General features: G+C 46.0%; 1 protein-coding gene across 1 annotated transcript in view; it reads left to right on the top strand.

The window, feature by feature from the left end:
- The window catches only part of LOC129813291 (polypeptide N-acetylgalactosaminyltransferase 16-like), a 64,302-nt gene that overhangs the window by 9,504 nt on the left and 34,688 nt on the right, over positions 1-20,110 (top strand). Inside the window, exons 2-5 of the mRNA XM_055865624.1 lie at positions 14,302-14,486; positions 15,601-15,699; positions 16,137-16,204; positions 19,138-19,203. Of these exons, the coding sequence (XP_055721599.1) occupies positions 14,302-14,486; positions 15,601-15,699; positions 16,137-16,204; positions 19,138-19,203 (418 nt within the window). The remainder of the gene's footprint in view (positions 1-14,301; positions 14,487-15,600; positions 15,700-16,136; positions 16,205-19,137; positions 19,204-20,110) is intronic.

Below are 20,110 nucleotides of genomic sequence, written 5' to 3'. Positions count from 1 at the left end.
GAGCCTAGCGGTTAAGAGCAGGGATTCTAGCGGGCAGCCTAGCGGTTAAGAGCGGGCAGCCTAGCGGTTAAGAGCGGGCAGCCTAGCGGTTAAGAGCGGGCAGCCTAGCGGTTAAGAGCGGGCAGCCTAGCGGTTAAGAGCAGGAAGACTAGCGGTTAAGAGCGGGCAGCCTAGCGGTTAAGAGCGGGCAGCCTAGCGGTTAAGAGCAGGGAGCCTAGCGGTTAAGAGCAGGGTGTTAAATGACATCTGCTCTCTGGGAGGGGGGGGGGGGGGGTTATATGACATCTGCTTTCTGGGGGGTGGGGGTTAAATGCGGAAGACACATTTTAGTTGAATGCATTCAGTTGTGCACCTGGCTAGGCCTCCTTTAGCCTGATTATATGTGTTATCAAGAGAACGTTGTGACATGCCTTTAACCTGATTATAGGTGTTAATAAGAGAACGTTGTGACATGCCTTTAACCTGATTATATGTGTTAATAAGAGAACGTTGTGACATGCCTTTAACCTGATTATATGTGTTAATAAGAGAACGTTGTGACATGCCTTTAACCTGATTATATGTGTTATTAAGAGAACGTTGTGACATATTTTTTGCAGGGGGAGTTTAGTGCATGTAAAACACAGCATCAAAACACAATAACTGTGTTTCTCATACAATCAATGGTTTAGAAAAGCAAATTATTTATATCCTAAGTATTGATTGATGATAATCAATAAGGATAAGGGCCTATGGAGAATATTTTTGGTGGAAATCCACCTTTGTTTTTATTTTGACAGATTAAAAACAGGAGGGGCAGTAAGATGGTACATTTCGTTTACATTTTTACCCACAAAGCCACACTGTAAAAAATAAATTAAAAAAAGATTCGATGGTGAATTGAAATTGACTACAACAAAAAAACAAACCAACATACACTTAATTAAAGTGAATGCAAGTTGTGCAGAGCCCGTGGTCAAGCAGTAACGCCCCCAGCATGGACAGGCCACCCCTCGCCCCACCGAAAACCTGGGTTCAATTCCCCGCTCCTACCCTTCAATCTGTTTCTCCCACCTCTCTCTAATTCCATTTGTCATTTCATAACTGTGTCAAAAGAGTGTCAAAGATACCTCCAAAATATATATTTTTTAAAGGCAAGTCGTTTCAATGATTTGTTCATTTAATTTAACCAAATTAATGTCAATCCAGCTTAATATGTTGCTCATCACCCATTCCCCACATTCGTAATAGCCAATGGAAGAGGCAAATGCAGAGTCCTCAGTTCTTTCAGTTTAACCTTCAGTTAGCTGGTGGTTTGAACACTGTGTGTGTGTGTGTGTGTGTGTGTGTGTGTGTGACAATGCCTGCCAAAACGGTCTACAACGGCAAGTGATCAAATACATAGAACAGTGTGAAACACTAAGACACCAGACAAAGGGATCTAATTCTGCACTTAACTGGACAGTAGTGTTTTCAACCTGTTCTCGTAGTGCTTCCAGTCCCTCGGCAAGGTGTTGCACAACACTACCTTCCCAAGTTCTCTCACGTCACCCCGCTCCTCCGCTCTCTCCACTGGCTTCCAGTTGAAGCTCGCATCCGCTACAAGACCATGGTGCTTGCCTACGGAGCTGTGAGGGGAACGGCACCTCCGTACCTTCAGGCTCTGATCAGGCCCTACACCCAAACAAGGGCACTGCGTTCATCCACCTCTGGCCTGCTCGCCTCCCTACCACTGAGGAAGTACAGTTCCCGCTCAGCCCAGTCAAAACTGTTCGCTGCTCTGGCACCCCAATGGTGGAACAAACTCCCTCACGACGCCAGGACAGCGGAGTCAATCACCACCTTCCGGAGACACCTGAGACCCCACCTCTTTAAGGAATACCTAGGATAGGATAAAGTAATCCTTCTACCCCCCCCCCCCCTAAAAGATTTAGATGCACTATTGTAAAGTGGTTGTTCCACTGGATATCATAAGGTGAATGCACCAATTTGTAAGTCGCTCTGGATAAGAGCGTCTGCTAAATGACTTAAATGTTAACACCTAGATTACGTTACAACATACCATGGTCATGTTCCAGGATATCTCAGGATGATCTGTTTCAATACTCCAGCAAGGTTAAGGTGACGAGTTTCAGAAGAAAGTTCTTTGTTTCTGGCCATCTTGAGCCTGTAATCGAACCCACAAAATGCTGACGCTCCAGATACTCAACTAGTCTAAAGAAGGCCCGTTTTATTGCTTCTTTAATCAGAACAGTTTTCAGCTGAGCTAACATCATTTCAAAAGTGTTTTCTAATGATCAATTAGCCTTTTAAAATGATAAACGTGGATTAGCTAACACAACGTGCCATTGGAACACAGGAGTGATGGTTGCTGATAATGGGCCTCTGTACACCTATGTAGATATTCCATTAAAAAAATCTGCCGTTTCTAGCTACAATAGTCATTTACAACATTAACAATGTCTACACTGTATTTCTGATCAATTTTACGTTATTCTAATGGATAAAAAAATGTGCTTTCCTTTAAAAAAAAACAAGGACATTTCTAAGTGACCCCAAACTTTTGAACTATAGTGTATAACTTCATAATTTTTTAAATTTTTTGAGGATGACATTTTCTTGTGGCTTCCAAATTGCTGGAGAAAAAAAACGAATGAAGTTTGAGTTGATGAGAGCATTGTTCTGTGGTGTTCAGAGTTAGAGCTCAGAGCAGAAAGGTTCACCCCCTGAGTTCCTCAGAGCTGTGGTAGTCACGCTGTGTGTGTGTGTGTGTGTGTGTGTGTGTGTGTGTGTGTGTGTGTTCAGATGGGTTTACACCCTGGCCCTCTCCCAGGTAATGTGAGACTAATCACAATACCATGGCAACCAGGCTAGACCTTAGTCCAATTAGACACAAGAAACAAACAAGGGTTGGACATATAACACTTAACCCACTCTCCTCTTTCTCTCTCTCTGTCTCTCTCTCTCTCTTTCTTCTCTCTCCACCTCTCTCTCTCTCTCTCTTCTCTCTCTCTTTCTCTCTTTCTCTTTCTTCTCTCTGTCTGTCTTTCTCTCTCTCTCTCTCTCTCTCTGTCTCTTTCTTCTCTCTCCACCTCTCTCTCTCTCCTCTCTCTCTTTCTCTCTCTCTCTTTCTTCTCTCTGTCTCTCTGTCTCTCTCTCTCTCTCTCTCTCTGTCTCTTTCTTCTCTCTCCACCTCTCTCTCCTCTCTCTCTTTCTCTCTTTCTCTCTTTCTCTCTTTCTCTCTCTCTGTCTCTGTCTCTGTTTCTGTCTCTCTCTCTCTGTCTCTCTCTCTCTCTGTCTCTCTCTCTCTCTGTCTCTGTCTCTGTCTCTCTCTCTCTGTCTCTCTCTCTCTGTCTCTCTCTCTGTCTCTCTCTCTGTCTCTCTCTCTGTCTCTCTCTCTGTCTCTCTCTCTTGCTCTCTCTCTCTCTCTCTTTCTTTCTTCTTTGTCTATGTTCTGTAACCATGGTAATACATTACATTCAGTGATGTTATCATAACAGTGCTGTAATGTAATTTAGAGTTTTGCTCTGCGGAACTATCTCCGTTGCAACGCTACATTATATACATTTTTCCATGAGCTCAATCTCCCATCTCTGGTCCTGCTCCACGCTGTATGTGGCTGAATGTGTAGATGCTTATTGAATCAGAATGGTGTGTGTCTGTCTCTTGTATGTGACTCAATGAGTCTCTGTATGTCCTCTGGGAATGATTACTAGTTACTACAGAGACTTGAATCCTGCTAGAGAAACCTTTTATCCTGCTAGAGAAACCGTTTATCCTGCCTTTACCCTCCATTTTACTGGCAAATGTGTATTTACTGGAGAATAAACTGGATGAGCTCTGTTCGAGACTATCCTATGAACGGGACATTAAAAACTGTAATATATGTTTCAGTGAGTCGTGGCTGAACGACGACATGGATAATATACAGTTGGGTTTTCCGTGCATCGGCAAGACGGAACAGCATCCTCCGGTAAGATCAGAGAGGGAGGTGTGTGTCTCCTGTAAGACGAGGGGTTGTGGTAGGATTCTATCTTAGTCCTGTTTGACGCTTTGCCTGTTTGATGGTTCGTCGGAAGGCATAGCGGGATTTCTTAAAAAGTGTCCGGATTAGTGTCTCGCTCCTTGAAAGCGGCAGCTCTAGCCTTTAGCTCAGTGGGGATGTTGCCTGTAATCATTGACTTCTGGTTGGGTATTGTACGTACGGTCACAGTAGGGATGACGTCGTCAATTCACTTATCAATGAAGCTGGTGACTGATGTGGTAAACTCCTCAATGTTATTGGGTGAATCGCGGAACATATTCCAGTCTGTGCTAGCAAAACAGTCCTGTAGTTTAGCATCCGCTTCATCGTACTGTGTGAGTATGTGTGAGTATTTGCTTGTAAGCAGGAATCTGGAGGATAGAATTATGGTCAGATTTGCCAAATGGAGGCCGAGGGAGAGCTTTGTACATGTCTGTGTGTGGAGTAAAAGTGATTTAGAATTTTTTTCCCTCTGGTTGCACATTTAACATGCTCATAGAAATGAGGTCAAACAGATAAGGTAAAACTGATTTAAGTTCCCCTGCATTAAAGTCCCCGGCCACTAGAAGCGCCACTTGTGGATAAGCATTTTCTTGTTTACTTATGGCCTTATACAGCTCGTTAAGTGGGGTCTTAGTGCCAGCTTCGGTTTGTGGTGGTAAATAGACAGCTACGAAGATGAAAACTCTCTTGGTAAAATAGTGTGGTTTACAGCATATCATAAGGTACTCTACCGGCTCTGGCGCTCGTCGGATGTGGCAGGGCCTGCAAACTATCACGGATTACAAAGGGAAAAATTGTCAAAGACTCCAGGCACCCAAGTCATAGACTGTTCTCTCTGCTACTGCACGGCAAGCTGTACCGGAGTGCCAAGTCTAAGACCAAAAGGATCCTTTAAACCTCTTAAGGATCCGCCCCTTTTTTTAAATTTTCGCCTAAAATGACATACCCTAATCTAACTGCCTGTAGCTCAGGACCTGAAGCAAGGATATGTGTATTCTTGGTATCGTTTGAAAGGAAACACTTTGAAGTTTGTGGAAATGTGAAAGGAATGTAGGCAAATATAATGCAATAGATCTGGTAAAAGATAATACAAAGAAAAAAAACAACCGTTCTTTTGTATTTTTTTTGTACCATCATCCACTCGTAGCGAGTATTGGCGCATCAAATCAAATCAAATTTTATTTGTCATACACATGGTTAGCAGATGTTAATGCGAGTGTAGCGAAATGCTTGTGCTTCTAGTTACGACAATGCAGTAATAACCAACGAGTAATCTAACCTAACAATTCCACAACTACTACCTTATACACACAAGTGTAAAGGGATAAAGAATATGTACATAAAGATATATGAATGAGTGATGGTACAGAACGGCATGGCAAGATGCAGTAGATGGTATAGAGTACAGTATATACATATGACATGAGTAATGTAGGGTATATAAACAAAGTTGCATAGTTTAAAGTGTCTAGTGATACATGTATTACATAAAGCTGGCTAGATGCAGTAGATGATATAGAGTACAGTATATACATATACATATGAGATGAGTAATGTAGGGTATGTAAACATTATATTAAGTGGCATTGTTTAAAGTGGCTAGTGATACATTTTTACATAAATTTGGCTGGAGTTGAGTCAGTATGTTGGCAGCAGCCACTAAATGTTAGTGGTGGCTGTTTAACAGTCTGATGGCCTTGAGATAGAAGCTGTTTTCAGTCTCTCGGTCCCAGCTTTGATGCACCTGTACTGACCTCTCCTTCTGGATGATAGCGGGGTGAACAGGCAGTGGCTTGGGTGGTTGTTGTCCTTGATGATCTTTATGGCTTTCCTGTGACATCGGGTGGTGTAGGTGTCCTGGAGGGCAGGTAGTTTGCCCCCGGTGATGCGTTGTGCAGACCTCACTACCCTCTGGAGAGCCTTACGGTTGTGGGCAGAGCAGTTGCCGTACCAACAAGCGCATTCCAAGAGGACTGAGAATACAGGAGCCTACAATAGGGAAAAACAACCACTTTCGTTCAGAAATGGGGTAAAATCCTCAACAAATGTTATTTAGATTTAATCCTATTAATCGTGGAACATGTGTCGAAGGAAGTAAAATAAGTTGAAGTTAAGATCAGCGAACATGAGGTTATATATGAGGTTATAATGAGGTTATAAAGAGGTTATAATGAAGGAGATTCTAGGCCCAAACTTCACAGCCATAGACGACACGATCAACACTCCATTGGGAAATGTAGAGACTTTCTACAAGCAACAAAGATCAAGAAATATCAGCTCAACACCTAGGACTACCAGCTCAACCAGGTGTACGCATGGGAAGGCCCAAGGACAGGAGCATGGGAAGGCCCAAGGACAGGAGCATGGGAAGGCCCAAGGACAGGAGCATGGGAAGGCCCAAGGACAGGAGCATGGGAAGGCCCAAGGACAGGAGCATGGGAAGGCCCAAGGACAGGAGCATGGGAAGGCCCAAGGACAGGAGCATGGGAAGGCCCAAGGACAGGAGCAACAAGAAGTCATGTCAGTATATACGAGACAAACAAACCACATTCAGAAGAACTAATGAAAGATTCATCTTTGGTTATTAAACCTGCAGATAAGTCAGGTGCTGTGGTTGTTTTAAACTATGAAAAATACGAAGAAGAGATTCAGAGACAACTCAGTAATGAACATTTCTATAGAAAACTGAGTGTTGATCCCACACAGGTGTTCCAAAGGGAAATATCCTCTAATCTGGAGCCCTATTTAACCACCTCTCAAAACCTGAATATGAATATATTTGCTGCAAATGTGAGATACGTCCATGCCTGTGTAACGGATGTGAAATGGCTAGGTGGTGCGCGCTAATAGCCTTTCAATCGGTGACGTGACTCGCTTTGATACCTTGAAGTAGTGATTCCCCTTGCTCTGCGATGGGTAACGATGCTTCGTGGGTGACTGTTGTTGATGTGTGCAGAGGGTCCCTGGTTCGCGCCCTGGTCGGGGCGAGGGGACGGACTAAAGTTAAACTGTTACACATGTACATTTTACCGAAACTACACAAACCTCAAACACAACAAGGCAACTATCCAGGCAGACCAGTGGTTGCAGGAATAGGCTCAATACTAGAGCTGTTGTCTATCTTTGTAGACTCTTTTATTAAATCTCATGTGCAAAGCATTGCCATCCTATGTAAAAGACTCTATAGACTTCATCAACAAGATCTCCCCAATAACGGGTTTAACATTGGAAAAAGAGCTGTCAGATTTTACGCCACTACTCAACGACATTGACCCCAATCTCAAATTCACTATTGAACGTGACACTCAACGTGTTCGTTGCCTCGATATGTGGATTGAGAAATCAAATGGAACCCTGTTTACAACTCTGTATAGAAAAGAAACGGACAGAAGTACTGTATTACAGGGGGACAGCTTCCACCCTGGGCCATTAAAAAGAGGACTTCCAAGAAGCCAGTTTTTTCAGACTGTGTCGTATATGTCACTCCACAGAGGACTATCTAGAAAAAGCAGCAGAGATACGCATGAGGTTTCTAAGAAGAGGCTATTCGTCACAATGTGTGGATGAAGCTCATAATTTGGCACTGGGAAAAAACACGAGATGAACTGTTACAAAAAAGACCCGCTAAAGCTACAGGACACTCCGTAATGTTCACAACTACATATACTTTGAACTCGCGAAAAGTGTGAGACGCTGTCAAGAAACACTGGCATCTTTTATTATCGGACCCAGCTTTTGCCGGCTGAATTTAAAAATCCAACACTTATTGTATATAGGAGAGGTCGCAATTTACGTGATAAATTGGTTCATGCCAACTGCCAACCACAAAAGAAAATCAGCCAGGCTCTTTTACGCCCTCTACCAAATGGTTGCTATAGATGCAGAGGATGCACACAGTGCAACAATATGATGTGTGAATATTTCTGCCACCAACATACAGGAAAACGGTTCCTAATAAATTACATTATTAGGTGCTCCACCACCCATGTTATCTACATTATTAAATGTCCATGTGGGTTGTGCTATGTAGGTAAAACCTCTCGTTCTCTCAAACAGAGAATCGGAGAACATAAAAGTTCAATCAGGAGAAACGACAGGGATTATTCAGTCGCAGTACATTTTAATGACCTGAAACATGACATTTTTACCTTTTTTAGATTTTGTGGCATAGAGAAAGTTAAGATATCAGACAGGGGAGGTGATATTAATAATACTCTGAGGAAAAGAGAATGTTTTGGGGATCTCCACCCTCCAGACATTGTTTCCTAAAGGTCTTAATGATGAAATGCCGATGATGTTAAGATATCAGGGGGTCGGGGGGCATGTCTCTGTCTGATGATGTTATGTTGTAAATGTGAACATGAATTACGCCCCTATTTCAGCTTACTCTGACGTTTTTCTTACGACGTACCCAATGATTTATGAAAACTTGCTCGGTAGGTCGATGTCCTCATTGTGGTTTTACAGACGTGTTTAATACGTCTTATTTACACACTTTATTCAAATAATTATGAAATGCATATTGTTATATTTTGTAGCACTTATTTGTTTTTCCTTCGCCTCCAACCACTTTCGATGTGTGGAACGGATGTGGGTGGGGCTAGGTCTACATAAGGGTGCACATTTTTTTTTAACTCACAAAAGCTCTGACGAAGGCCGTGAGGCCGATAGTAAAGCTTATTAAAGATCAGTGATACTTTCAAGAGCAGTGTGCGGTTTCCTTTTTCCCTCATCTTGTACCATCATCTTTGAAATGCAAGAGAAAGGCCACAATGTATTATTTCAGCCCAGGTGCAATTTAGATGTTGGCCACTAGATGGCAGCAGTGTATGTGTAAAGTTTTAGACAGATCCAATGAACCATTGCATTTCTGTTAAAATGTTTGTATCAAGTATCAAATGTGCCTAATTTGTTTATTAATAACTTTTCACGTTCACTCTCCTCAAACAATAGCATGGTATTATTTCACTGTAATAGCTACTGTAAATTGGACAGTGCAGTTAGATTAACAAGAATTTCAGCTTTCTGCCCATATCAGATATGTCTATATCCTGGGAAATGTTCTTGTTACTTACAACCTCATGCTAATCGCATTAGCCTACGTTAGCTCAACCGTCCCGTGGAAGGGACACCGATCCCGAAGAAGCAGTTTCTACCCCCTCAAGCCGTAAGACTGCTGAACAGTTTCTACCCCCCCAAGCCGTAAGACTGCTGAACAGCTTCTACCCCCCAAGCCGTAAGACTGCTGAACAGTTTCTACCCCCAAGCCATTAGACTGCTGAACAGCTTCTACCCCCCAAGCTGTAAGACTGCTGAACAGTTTCTACCCCCCCCCCCAAGCCGTTAGACTGCTGAACAGTTTCTACCCCCCAAGCCATTAGACTGCTGAACAGCTTCTCCCTCCAAGTCAACAGACTGCTGAACAGTTTCTAACCCCCCAAGCCGTAAGACTGCTGAACAGTTTCTACCCCCCCAAGCTGTAAGACTGCTGAACAGTTTCTACCCCCCCAAGCTGTAAGACTGCTGAACAGTTTCTACCCACCCCCCCCCCCAAGCCATAAGACTGCTGAACAGTTTATACCCCCCCAAGCCATAAGACTGCTGAACAGTTTCTACTCTCCCAAGCCGTAAGACTGCTGAACAGTTTCTACCCCCCCAAGCCGTAAGACTGCTGAACAGCTTCTACCCACCCCCAAGCCGTAAGACTGCTGAACAGTTTCTACCCCCCCAAGCCGTAAGACTGCTGAACAGTTTCTACTCTCCCAAGCCGTAAGACTGCTGAACAGTTTCTACCCCCCCAAGCCATAAGACTGCTGAACAGTTTCTACCCCCCCAAGCCGTAAGACTGCTGAACAGCTTCTACCCACCCCCAAGCCGTAAGACTGCTGAACAGTTAATCAAATGGCTACCTGGACTGTTTACATTGACCGCCTTATTTTATTCAAATGTATTCTTATTTTCTGCACTGACTCTCTTCCACAGGTTCGATGTACACTCACTGGACTCTAACCACACACTCACACATACTACACTGACACACACACACCGTTTTGTCTCACCTGGACTTCTGTTGTCACGGATCCCTCCGGATCTTTCATTACGCACACCTGTCCCCTATTCCCACGGATTGGTACTATCATTACGTACACCTGTCCCCTATTCCCACGGATTGGTACTTTCATTACGCATACCTGTCCCCTATTCCCATTGATTAGTACTTGTATAAATGTGCCCTTTGCTTCGCCACTGGGCTGTCGATTATTGTTACAATGTCCGTTGGTGCGTGTGAGTACCTGTGCTGTGTGGATTGTGCAGATGATTACGCGTCTCGTCCCGTGTGGGTTAAACATTGTGCGCGTGTTATTTATTCCAGGTACTCCTCAATTTTTTTGGTTTGGGTTTCAACCCTGTGTTTTTGTTTGTTTGGTCTTTGTCCCCCGTGGCTTTACACGGCACGCCGTCATTTGGGTACAATAAAAAACAACTACTACACATTCCTGCACCTGTCTCACGAATAATTCATACCAGCCTGACAACTGTTCAGTCGTGTGGTCAGGTGCCACAAAAAGGGACTTAGGAAAATTAAAATTGGCTCAGAACAGGGCAGCACAGCTGGCCCTTGGATGTACACAGAGAGCTAATATTAATAACATGCATGTCAATCTCTCCTGGCTCAAAGTGGAGGAGATATTGACTTCATCACTACTTGTTTTTGTAAGAGGTGTTGACAAGCTGAATTCTCTGAGGTGTCTGTTTTAAACTACCCATGCATAAGACATGCCACCAGAGGTCTCTTCACAGTCCCCAAGTCCAGAACAGACTATGAGAGGCGCACAGTACTACATAGAGCCATGACTATGACTGTGAAGAGACACACACACAGGTAAAGACTCACACATACTCACTTTTGTATTGTAGATATGTAGTGATGTAATAATGTTATATGATGTACTGTTTTACCTGTGTTTTATGTGTCATGTAATTGTCTCAATGTGTTTGGACCCCAGGAAGGTTCTAAAGACTGTTGACATCTAGTGGAAGCCTTAGGAAGTGCAATATGACCCCATAGACACTGTATATTGGATAGGCAAACCTACAAACCTCAGATTTCCCACTTCCTGGTTGGATTTTTTCTCACGTTTTTGCCTGCCATATAAGTTCTGTTTTACTCACAGACATCATTCAAACAGTTTTAGAAACTCAGAGTGTTTTCTATCCAAATCTACTAATTATATGCATATTCTAGCTTTTATGACTGAGTAGCAGGCAGTTTAATTTGGGCACACTTTTCATCCAAAATTCCCAATGCTGCCCCCTACCCTAGTGAAGTTAACAACACAGAGGACCGTTAACAACACAGAGGACCGTTAACAACACAGAGGACCGTTAACAACACAGAGGACCGTTAACAACACAGAGGACCGTTAACAACACAGAGGACCGTTAATAACACAGAGGACCGTTAATAACACAGAGGACCGTTAATAACACAGAGGACCGTTAATGACACAGAGGACCGTTAATGACACAGAGGACCGTTAATGACACAGAGGACCGTTAATGACACAGAGGACCGTTAATGACACAGAGGACCGTTAATGACACAGAGGACCGTTCATGACACAGAGGACCGTTCATGACACAGAGGACCGTTCATGACACAGAGGACCGTTCATGACACAGAGGACCGTTCATGACACAGAGGACCGTTCATGACACAGAGGACCGTTCATGACACAGAGGACCGTTCATGACACAGAGGACCGTTCATGACACAGAGGACCGTTCATGACACAGAGGACCGTTCATGACACAGAGGACCGTTCATGACACAGAGGACCGTTCATGACACAGAGGACCGTTCATGACACAGAGGACCGTTAATGACACAGAGGACCGCTAATGACACAGAGGACCGCTAATGACACAGAGGACCGTTAATAACACAGAGGACCGTTCATCACATTCCTCTCCTCTTCAATGTATTTTCCTCTCCCCTCTCACTCCTACCCCTCTTCTATCTCCCCTCTCACACCTCCTCTGTCTCCCCTCTCGCTCCTACACCTCCTCTGTCTCCCCTCTCGCTCCCACACCTCCTCTGTCTGCCCTCTCACTCCCACACCTCCTCTGTCTCCCCTCTCGCTCCTACACCTCCTCTGTCTCCCCTCTCGCTCCTACACCTCCTCTGTCTCCCCTCTCGCTCCTACACCTCCTCTGTCTCCCCTCTCGCTCCTACACCTCCTCTGTCTCCCCTCTCGCTCATACACCTCCTGTCTCCCCTCTCGCTCATACACCTCCTGTCTCCCCTCTCGCTCCTACACCTCCTGTCTCCCCTCTCGCTCCTACACCTCCTCTGTCTCCCCTCTCGCTCCTACACCTCCTCTGTCTCCCCTCTCGCTCCTACACCTCCTCTGTCTCCCCTCTCGCTCCTACACCTCCTCTGTCTCCCCTCTCGCTCCTACACCTCCTCTGTCTCCCCTCTCGCTCCTACACCTCCTCTGTCTGCCCTCTCGCTCCTACACCTCCTCTGTCTGCCCTCTCGCTCCTACACCTCCTCTGTCTGCCCTCTCGCTCCCACACCTCCTCTGTCTGCCCTCTCGCTCCCACACCTCCTCTGTCTCCCCTCTCGCTCCCACACCTCCTCTGTCTGCCCTCTCGCTCCTACACCTCCTCTGTCTCCCCTCTCGCTCCTACACCTCCTCTGTCTCCCCTCTCGCTCCTACACCTCCTCTGTCTCCCCTCTCGCTCCTACACCTCCTCTGTCTCCCCTCTCGCTCCTACACCTCCTCTGTCTCCCCTCTCGCTCCTACACCTCCTCTGTCTCCCCTCTCGCTCCTACACCTCCTCTGTCTCCCCTCTCGCTCCTACACCTCCTCTGTCTCCCCTCTCGCTCCTACACCTCCTCTGTCTCCCCTCTCGCTCCTACACCTCCTCTGTCTCCCCTCTCGCTCATACACCTCCTGTCTCCCCTCTCGCTCATACACCTCCTGTCTCCCCTCTCGCTCCTACACCTCCTGTCTCCCCTCTCGCTCCTACACCTCATCTGTCTCCCCTCTCGCTCCTACACCTCCTCTGTCTCCCCTCTCGCTCCTACACCTCCTCTGTCTCCCCTCTCGCTCCTACACCTCCTCTGTCTCCCCTCTCGCTCCTACACCTCCTCTGTCTGCCCTCTCGCTCCTACACCTCCTCTGTCTGCCCTCTCGCTCCTACACCTCCTCTGTCTGCCCTCTCGCTCCCACACCTCCTCTGTCTGCCCTCTCGCTCCCACACCTCCTCTGTCTCCCCTCTCGCTCCTACACCTCCTCTGTCTCCCCTCTCGCTCCTACACCTCCTCTGTCTCCCCTCTCGCTCCTACACCTCCTCTGTCTCCCCTCTCGCTCCTACACCTCCTCTGTCTCCCCTCTCGCTCCTACACCTCCTCTGTCTCCCCTCTCGCTCCTACACCTCCTCTGTCTCCCCTCTCGCTCCTACACCTCCTCTGTCTGCCCTCTCACACCTCCTCTGTCTGCCCTCTAGCTCCTACGCCTCCTCGGTCTCCGCTCTCACTCCTATGGTTAAAAGGTTCCAGATAACATTACAGTCATTCAAGAGATCACTAACTGGGTGTCTCAGATTATGGATCAGGTGGTACAGTATCTAAGCTTTTCAAATGAGGTTGATAGGGTCACCATCAACTGTGTGAGAGACAAAGATGACGTCAGAATGTTGACATCCATCTTCTAACTGGTAACCCATCTTTTCTCTTTACCTCTACTTCCTGAATTTTGACCTCTGTGTAACGGTGGTCCTCCTCCTCTTCAACCGAAAAGGAGGAGTATTGAGGGAACCAAGGCGCAGCGTAGTGAAATGACATATTTATTGAACACGACGGAAAAAACAAACTAAACTTGTATAAACAAACATAACAAATAAACGATGCAGACAGACCTGAACGACGAACTTACATATAACGTGAAGAACGCAATGAACAGGAACAGACTACATAAAACGAACAAACCGCAAACAGTCCCGTATGGTGTAAACATATACACAGACACAGGAGACAACCACCCACAACGAACACTGTGAAAACGCCTACCTAAATATGACTCTTAATTAGAGGAACGCCAAACACCTGCCTCTAATTAAGAGCCATACCAGGCAACCCAATAAACCAACACAGAAACAGAAAACATAGAATGCCCACCCAAACTCACGTCCTGACCAACTAACACATATAACAAACTGACAGAAATAGGTCAGGAACGTGACACTCTGACTCCTGACCTCTGTGTTTTGTTCTGCCCACGTTGCAGATGACCCAGTCTCCGTGGGCGGAGCAGCAGCAGGGTCAGCTCATAGGTAGTTTCGATGAGAAGGCGTACCTGTTGGAGAAACAGCTGAAGGCGGGAGACGACCCCTACAGAGACCACGCCTTCAACCTGGCCGAGAGCGACCGCCTGGGCTCAGAGCGGGTCATCAGAGACACACGACACTACAGGTGACTACATACAGACCGCCTGGGCTCAGAGCGGGTCATCAGAGACACACGACACTACAGGTGACTACATACAGACCGCCTGGGCTCAGAGCGGGTCATCAGAGACACACGACACTACAGGTGACTACATACAGACCGCCTGGGCTCAGAGCGGGTCATCAGAGACACACGACACTACAGGTGACTACATACAGACTGACTGGGCTCAGAGCGGGTCATCAGAGACACACGACACTACAGGTGACTACATACAGACTGACTGGGCTCCGAGCGGGTCATCAGAGACACACGACACTACAGGTGACTACATACAGACTGACTGGGCTCCGAGCGGGTCATCAGAGACACACAGCACTACAGGTGACTACATACAGACTGACTGGGCTCAGAGCGGGTCATCAGAGACACACAGCACTACAGGTGACTACATACAGACTGACTGGGCTCAGAGCGGGTCATCAGAGACACACAGCACTACAGGTGACTACATACAGACCGACTCGGCTCAGAGCGGGCTATCAGAGACACACGACACTACAGGTGACTACACAGAGACCGCCTGGGCTCAGAGCGGGTCACACACGGCACTACAGGTGACTACACACAGACCGACTCGAAAAGACACACTCATAAAGAGAGTACATCATGCAATGTCTGCACCTTCATCCATCATCCATGGGCTGGCATGATATCACATGTTCAACCGTCATCCATGGGCTGGCATGATATCACATGTTCAACCGTCATCCATGGGCTGGCATAATATCACATGTTCAACCGTCATCCATGGGCTGGCATAATATCACATGTTCAACCGTCATCCATGGGCTGGCATGATATCACATGTTCAACCGTCATCCATGGGCTGGCATGATATCACATGTTCAACCGTCATCCATGGGCTGGCATGATATCACATGTTCAACCGTCATCCATGGGCTGGCATGATATCACATGTTCAACCGTCATCCATGGGCTGGCATGATATCACATGTCATTTGCTGTTATGATAGCGAACACTCATTGGGTTTTATAGTGTGTGGGGTGTACAGTACACAATGCACAGTAGGTGTGAATACTTTACTAAAACAATGTTGCTTCTTATTGTTTGTAGGTGTGCCTCCTTGAATTATGACGCTAACCTTCCTCCTACGAGCATCATCATCACCTTCAACAATGAGGCTCGCTCCACCCTGCTACGCACCATCAAAAGGTAAGGAACCACTGCTACAGAACACTAGAACACTGCTGTAGAACACTAGAACTCTGCTGTAGAACACTAGAACACTGCTGTAGAACACTAGAACACTGCTGTAGAACACTAGAACACTGCTGTAAAACACTAGAACACTGCTGTAAAACACTAGAACACTGCTATAGAACACTAGAACACGGCTGTAAAACACTAGAACACTGCTGTAGAACACTAGAACACTGCTGTAGAACACTGCTGTAAAACACTAGAACACTGCTGTAGAACACTAGAACACTGCTGTAAAACACTAGAACACTGCTATAGAACACTAAGAACACACTCCAGCCTGCTACGCACCATCAAAAAGTAAAGTACTATTGTATGCCTCACACAATAAAGAATGAATAATTTACCATCTTTTTAGTGTTTAATGCTGTCTTCTCTCCCCCTCTCAGTGTCCTGATGAGGAGCCCTCCCTCTCTGATCCAGGAGATCATCCTGATAGATGACTTCAGTACTGATCGTGAGGCCTCCCTGCTTTTTCTCAGTTCTCCTGTTTAAATAGTCTCTGGTCCTTACACGGCTCCCAGAATGAGTCTCTGACAATAACTCTGCTCTCTGTGAGGTCCCTGTCGGTTCCCTTTCAGTCTCTACTCTTTATGAGGTTCTTTACATTGACACAAGAAGTGCTGAGCTGGTTCTCTCTGTCTCCACCTGCTGTATTTTGGTCTGTCAGAACACAGAGATGCATGAAGCCAGATTGGGAGATGGGGACAGGCATACAGGGAGACCGTGAGAGGGTAGATCACAAAAACATGTTGAAGGATTTAGATAGCAGGAGAGAGGCTTTGTCCAGGGATGTACACTACATCACCAAAAGTATGTGGACACCTGCTCGTCCAACATCTCATTCCAAAATCATGGGCATTAATATGGAGTTGGTCCCCCTTTGCTGCTATAACAGCCTCCACTCTTCATGGATAGGCTTTTCACTAGATATTGGATCATTGCTGTGGGGACTTGCTTCCGTTCAGCCACAAGAGCATTAGTAAGGTTGGGCACTGATGTTGGGCGATTAGGCCTGGCTCACAGTCGGCGTTCCAATTCATCCCAAAGGTGTTTGATGGGGTTGAGGTCAGGGCTCTGTGCAGGCCAGTCAAGTTCTTCCACACCGATCTCGACCAAACCACTTCTGTATGGACCTCGCGGGGGGCGGTGCACGGGGGCGGTGCCATGCTGAAACAGGAAAAGGGCCTTCCCCTAACTGTTACCACAAAGTTGGAAGCACAGAATCGTCTAGAATGTCATTGTATGCTGTGGCGTTAAGATTTCCCTTCGCCTCCTGAGTAGTGCAGCAGCCCGCGGCTGGCCGGGATGTCCTTGTCCCATCGCGCTCTAGCGACTCCTTGTGGAGTGCCGGGTGCCTGCAAGCTGACGCCGGTCGCCAGCTGGACGCTGTACCCTCCGACACATTGGTATGGCTGGCTTCCGGTTTAAGTGGGCATTGTGTCAAGAAGCAGTGCGGCTTGGCAGGGTCCGTGTTTTGCAGGATGCATGGCTCTCAACCTTCGCCTCTCCCGAGTCCGTAGGGGAGTTGCAGCAATTGGACAAGACTGTAACTACCAATTGGCTATCACGAAATTGGGGAGAAAAAGGGATAAAAAGTACACAAACATATATATATACATACAGTATATACATACATAGTTCCCTTTACTGGAACTAAAGGGCCTACCCCGAACAATGAAAAACAGACCCAGACCATTCCTCCTCCACCAAACTTTACAGTTGGCACTATGCATTTGGGTAGGTAGAGTTCTCCTGGCATCCGCCAAACCCCGATTAGTCCGTCGGATTGTGAGATGATGAAGCGTGATTCATCACTCCAGAGAACACGTGCAATCTTTGGACAATAAAATCGCAGAGATACGCGGAAGATTAAACTACCAACGGGACATTGAAAACTTTAACATCTTATTCTTCACGGAGTCGTGGCTGAACGACGACAACATCAACATACAGCTGGCTGGTTATATGCTGTACCGGCAGGATAGAACAGCGGCATCTGGTAAGAGAAGGGGCGGAGGACTATGTATTTTTGTAAATAACAGCTGGTGCACAATATCTAAGGAAGTCTCAAGGTTTTGCTCGCCTGAGGTAGAGTATCTCATGATAAGCTGTAGACCACACTACCTACCTAGAGAGTTTTCATCTGTATTCTTTGTAGCTGTTTACATACCACCACAGTCAGAGGCTGGCACTAAGGCAGCATTGAATGAGCTGTATTCCGCCATAAGCAGGGAAACTTAAGAGGCGGCGCTCCTAGTAGCCGGGGACTTTAATGCAGGGAAACTTAAATCCGTTTTACCAAATTTCTCTCAGCATGTTAAATGTGCAACCAGAGGAAAAAGAATTCTGGATCACCTATACTCCACACACAAAGACACATACAAAGCTCTCCCTCGCCCTCCATTTGGCAAATCTGACAATAATTCTATCCTCCTGATTCCTGCTTACAAGCAAAAATTACAGCAGAAAGCACCAGTGACTAGATCAATACAAAAGTGGTCAGAGGAAGCAGATGCTAAGCTACAGGACTGTTTTGCTAGCACAGACTGGAATATGTTCTGGGGATTCCTCCAATGGCATTGAGGAGTACACCACATCAGTCATCGGCTTCATCAATAACTGCATCGATGACATCGTCCCCACAGTGACCGTACGTACATACCCCAACCAGAAGCCATGGATTACAGGCAGCATCCGCACTGAGCTAAAGGCTAGAGCTGCCGCTTTCAAGGAGCGGCAGCTAGAGGACTGTTGTCTTAATCTAGAGGACTGTTGCGGTCGGTCGGTCGGTCAGTCAGTGTGGTGTATGACGTGACAGACACCATCATCTGGCATTGCATTGTGTTCCTAAACCTAAATAATAATCCCTGGGTTTTGGTCATTTTAAGTGTAAACAATAAATGCACAATCACAGTTGTACAATTGTGTGTGTGTGTGTGTGTGTGAGTCTGTGTGTGTGTGTGTGTGAGTCTGTGTGTGTGTACGTGCGTGTGTATGAGTCTGTGTGTGTGTGTGTGAGTCTGTGTGTGTTGTGTGGTGTGTGGTGTATGTGTGTGAGTCCGTGTGTGTGTACGTGCGTGTGTATGAGTCTGTGTGTGTGTGCGTGCGTGTGTATGAGTCTGTGTGTGTGTGTGTGTGAGTCTGTGTGTGTATGAGTCTGTGAGTCTATGTGTGTGTACGTGCGTGTGTGTGAGTCTGTGTGTGTATGAGTCTGTGAGTCTGTGTGTGTACGTGCGTGTGTGTGAGTCTGTGAGTCTATGTGTGTGTACGTGCGTGTGTGTGAGTCTGTGTGTGTGTGAGTCTGTGAGTCTATGTGTGTGTACGTGCGTGTGTGTGAGTCTGTGTGTGTGTTCTATTTGTGACGTGACATCCCTTCCTCTTTTCCAGCTGAGGACTGTCAACTGCTCTCTCAGATTCCCAAAGTACGCTGCCTGAGGAACGGACGTCGAGAGGGTGAGTAGTGTGTGTGTGTGTGTGTGTGTGTGTGTGTGTGTGTGTGCTGCACATAGGCTTGGGTGGTATACAGTATCCCGGAGTATTTAGTTTTTCGTCAAAAATATAATAACAAATAAAAAATCAATATGTCAACACTATTTCTTTGAAGTTTTTCCAATAAATTTGAATATTTGTAGCTACTTTTTAAGTACCTGCAGTCAACTTGTGCAATAAGTTTACTGTAGTTCCCCAGAACAGTTGAACCAGTCACATTATTTAACATGAACTTTACCGTAGTCCCCCAGAACAGTTGAACCAGTCACATTATTTAACATGAAGTTTACTGTAGTTCCCCAGAACAGTTGAACCAGTCACATTATTTAACATGAACTTTACCGTAGTTCCCCAGAACAGTTGAACCAGACAAACAATCCCTTCCATTTAGGACTTATTAACTGCTAAGAGAACATATTATTTAATTGTAATGATTAAAGTTTACGCTGTATCTTTAAGAAATTAATAACATCATTTGTGTTTGTGGAATCTGACTATGAAACCCGACTAAAAGGAAGACGAAGAAGTGAATATGTTTTTAGTGGCGAGGGAGACGAAGAAGTGAATATGTTTTTAGTGGCGAGGGAGACGAAGAAGTGAATATGTTTTGGTGGCGAGGGAGACGAGGGAGACGAAGAAGTGAATTTGTTTTTTAGTGGCGAGGGAGACAAAGAAGTGAATATGTTTTAGTGGCGAGGGAGACGAGGGAGACGAAGAAGTGAATTTGTTTTTTAGTGGCGAGGGAGACGAAGAAGTGAATATGTTTTAGTGGCGAGGGAGACGAGGGAGACCAAGAAGTGAATATGTGTTTAGTGGCGAGAGAGACGAAGAAGGGAATATGTTTTCGGTGGCGAGGGAGACTAAGTGAATT

This window comes from Salvelinus fontinalis, chromosome 16, assembly GCF_029448725.1.
Source record: "Salvelinus fontinalis isolate EN_2023a chromosome 16, ASM2944872v1, whole genome shotgun sequence".
NCBI classification, from domain to species: domain Eukaryota; kingdom Metazoa; phylum Chordata; class Actinopteri; order Salmoniformes; family Salmonidae; genus Salvelinus; species Salvelinus fontinalis.
The sequence above is the reverse complement of the archived record's forward strand: the minus strand, read 5'-3'. Positions and strand labels throughout refer to the sequence as shown.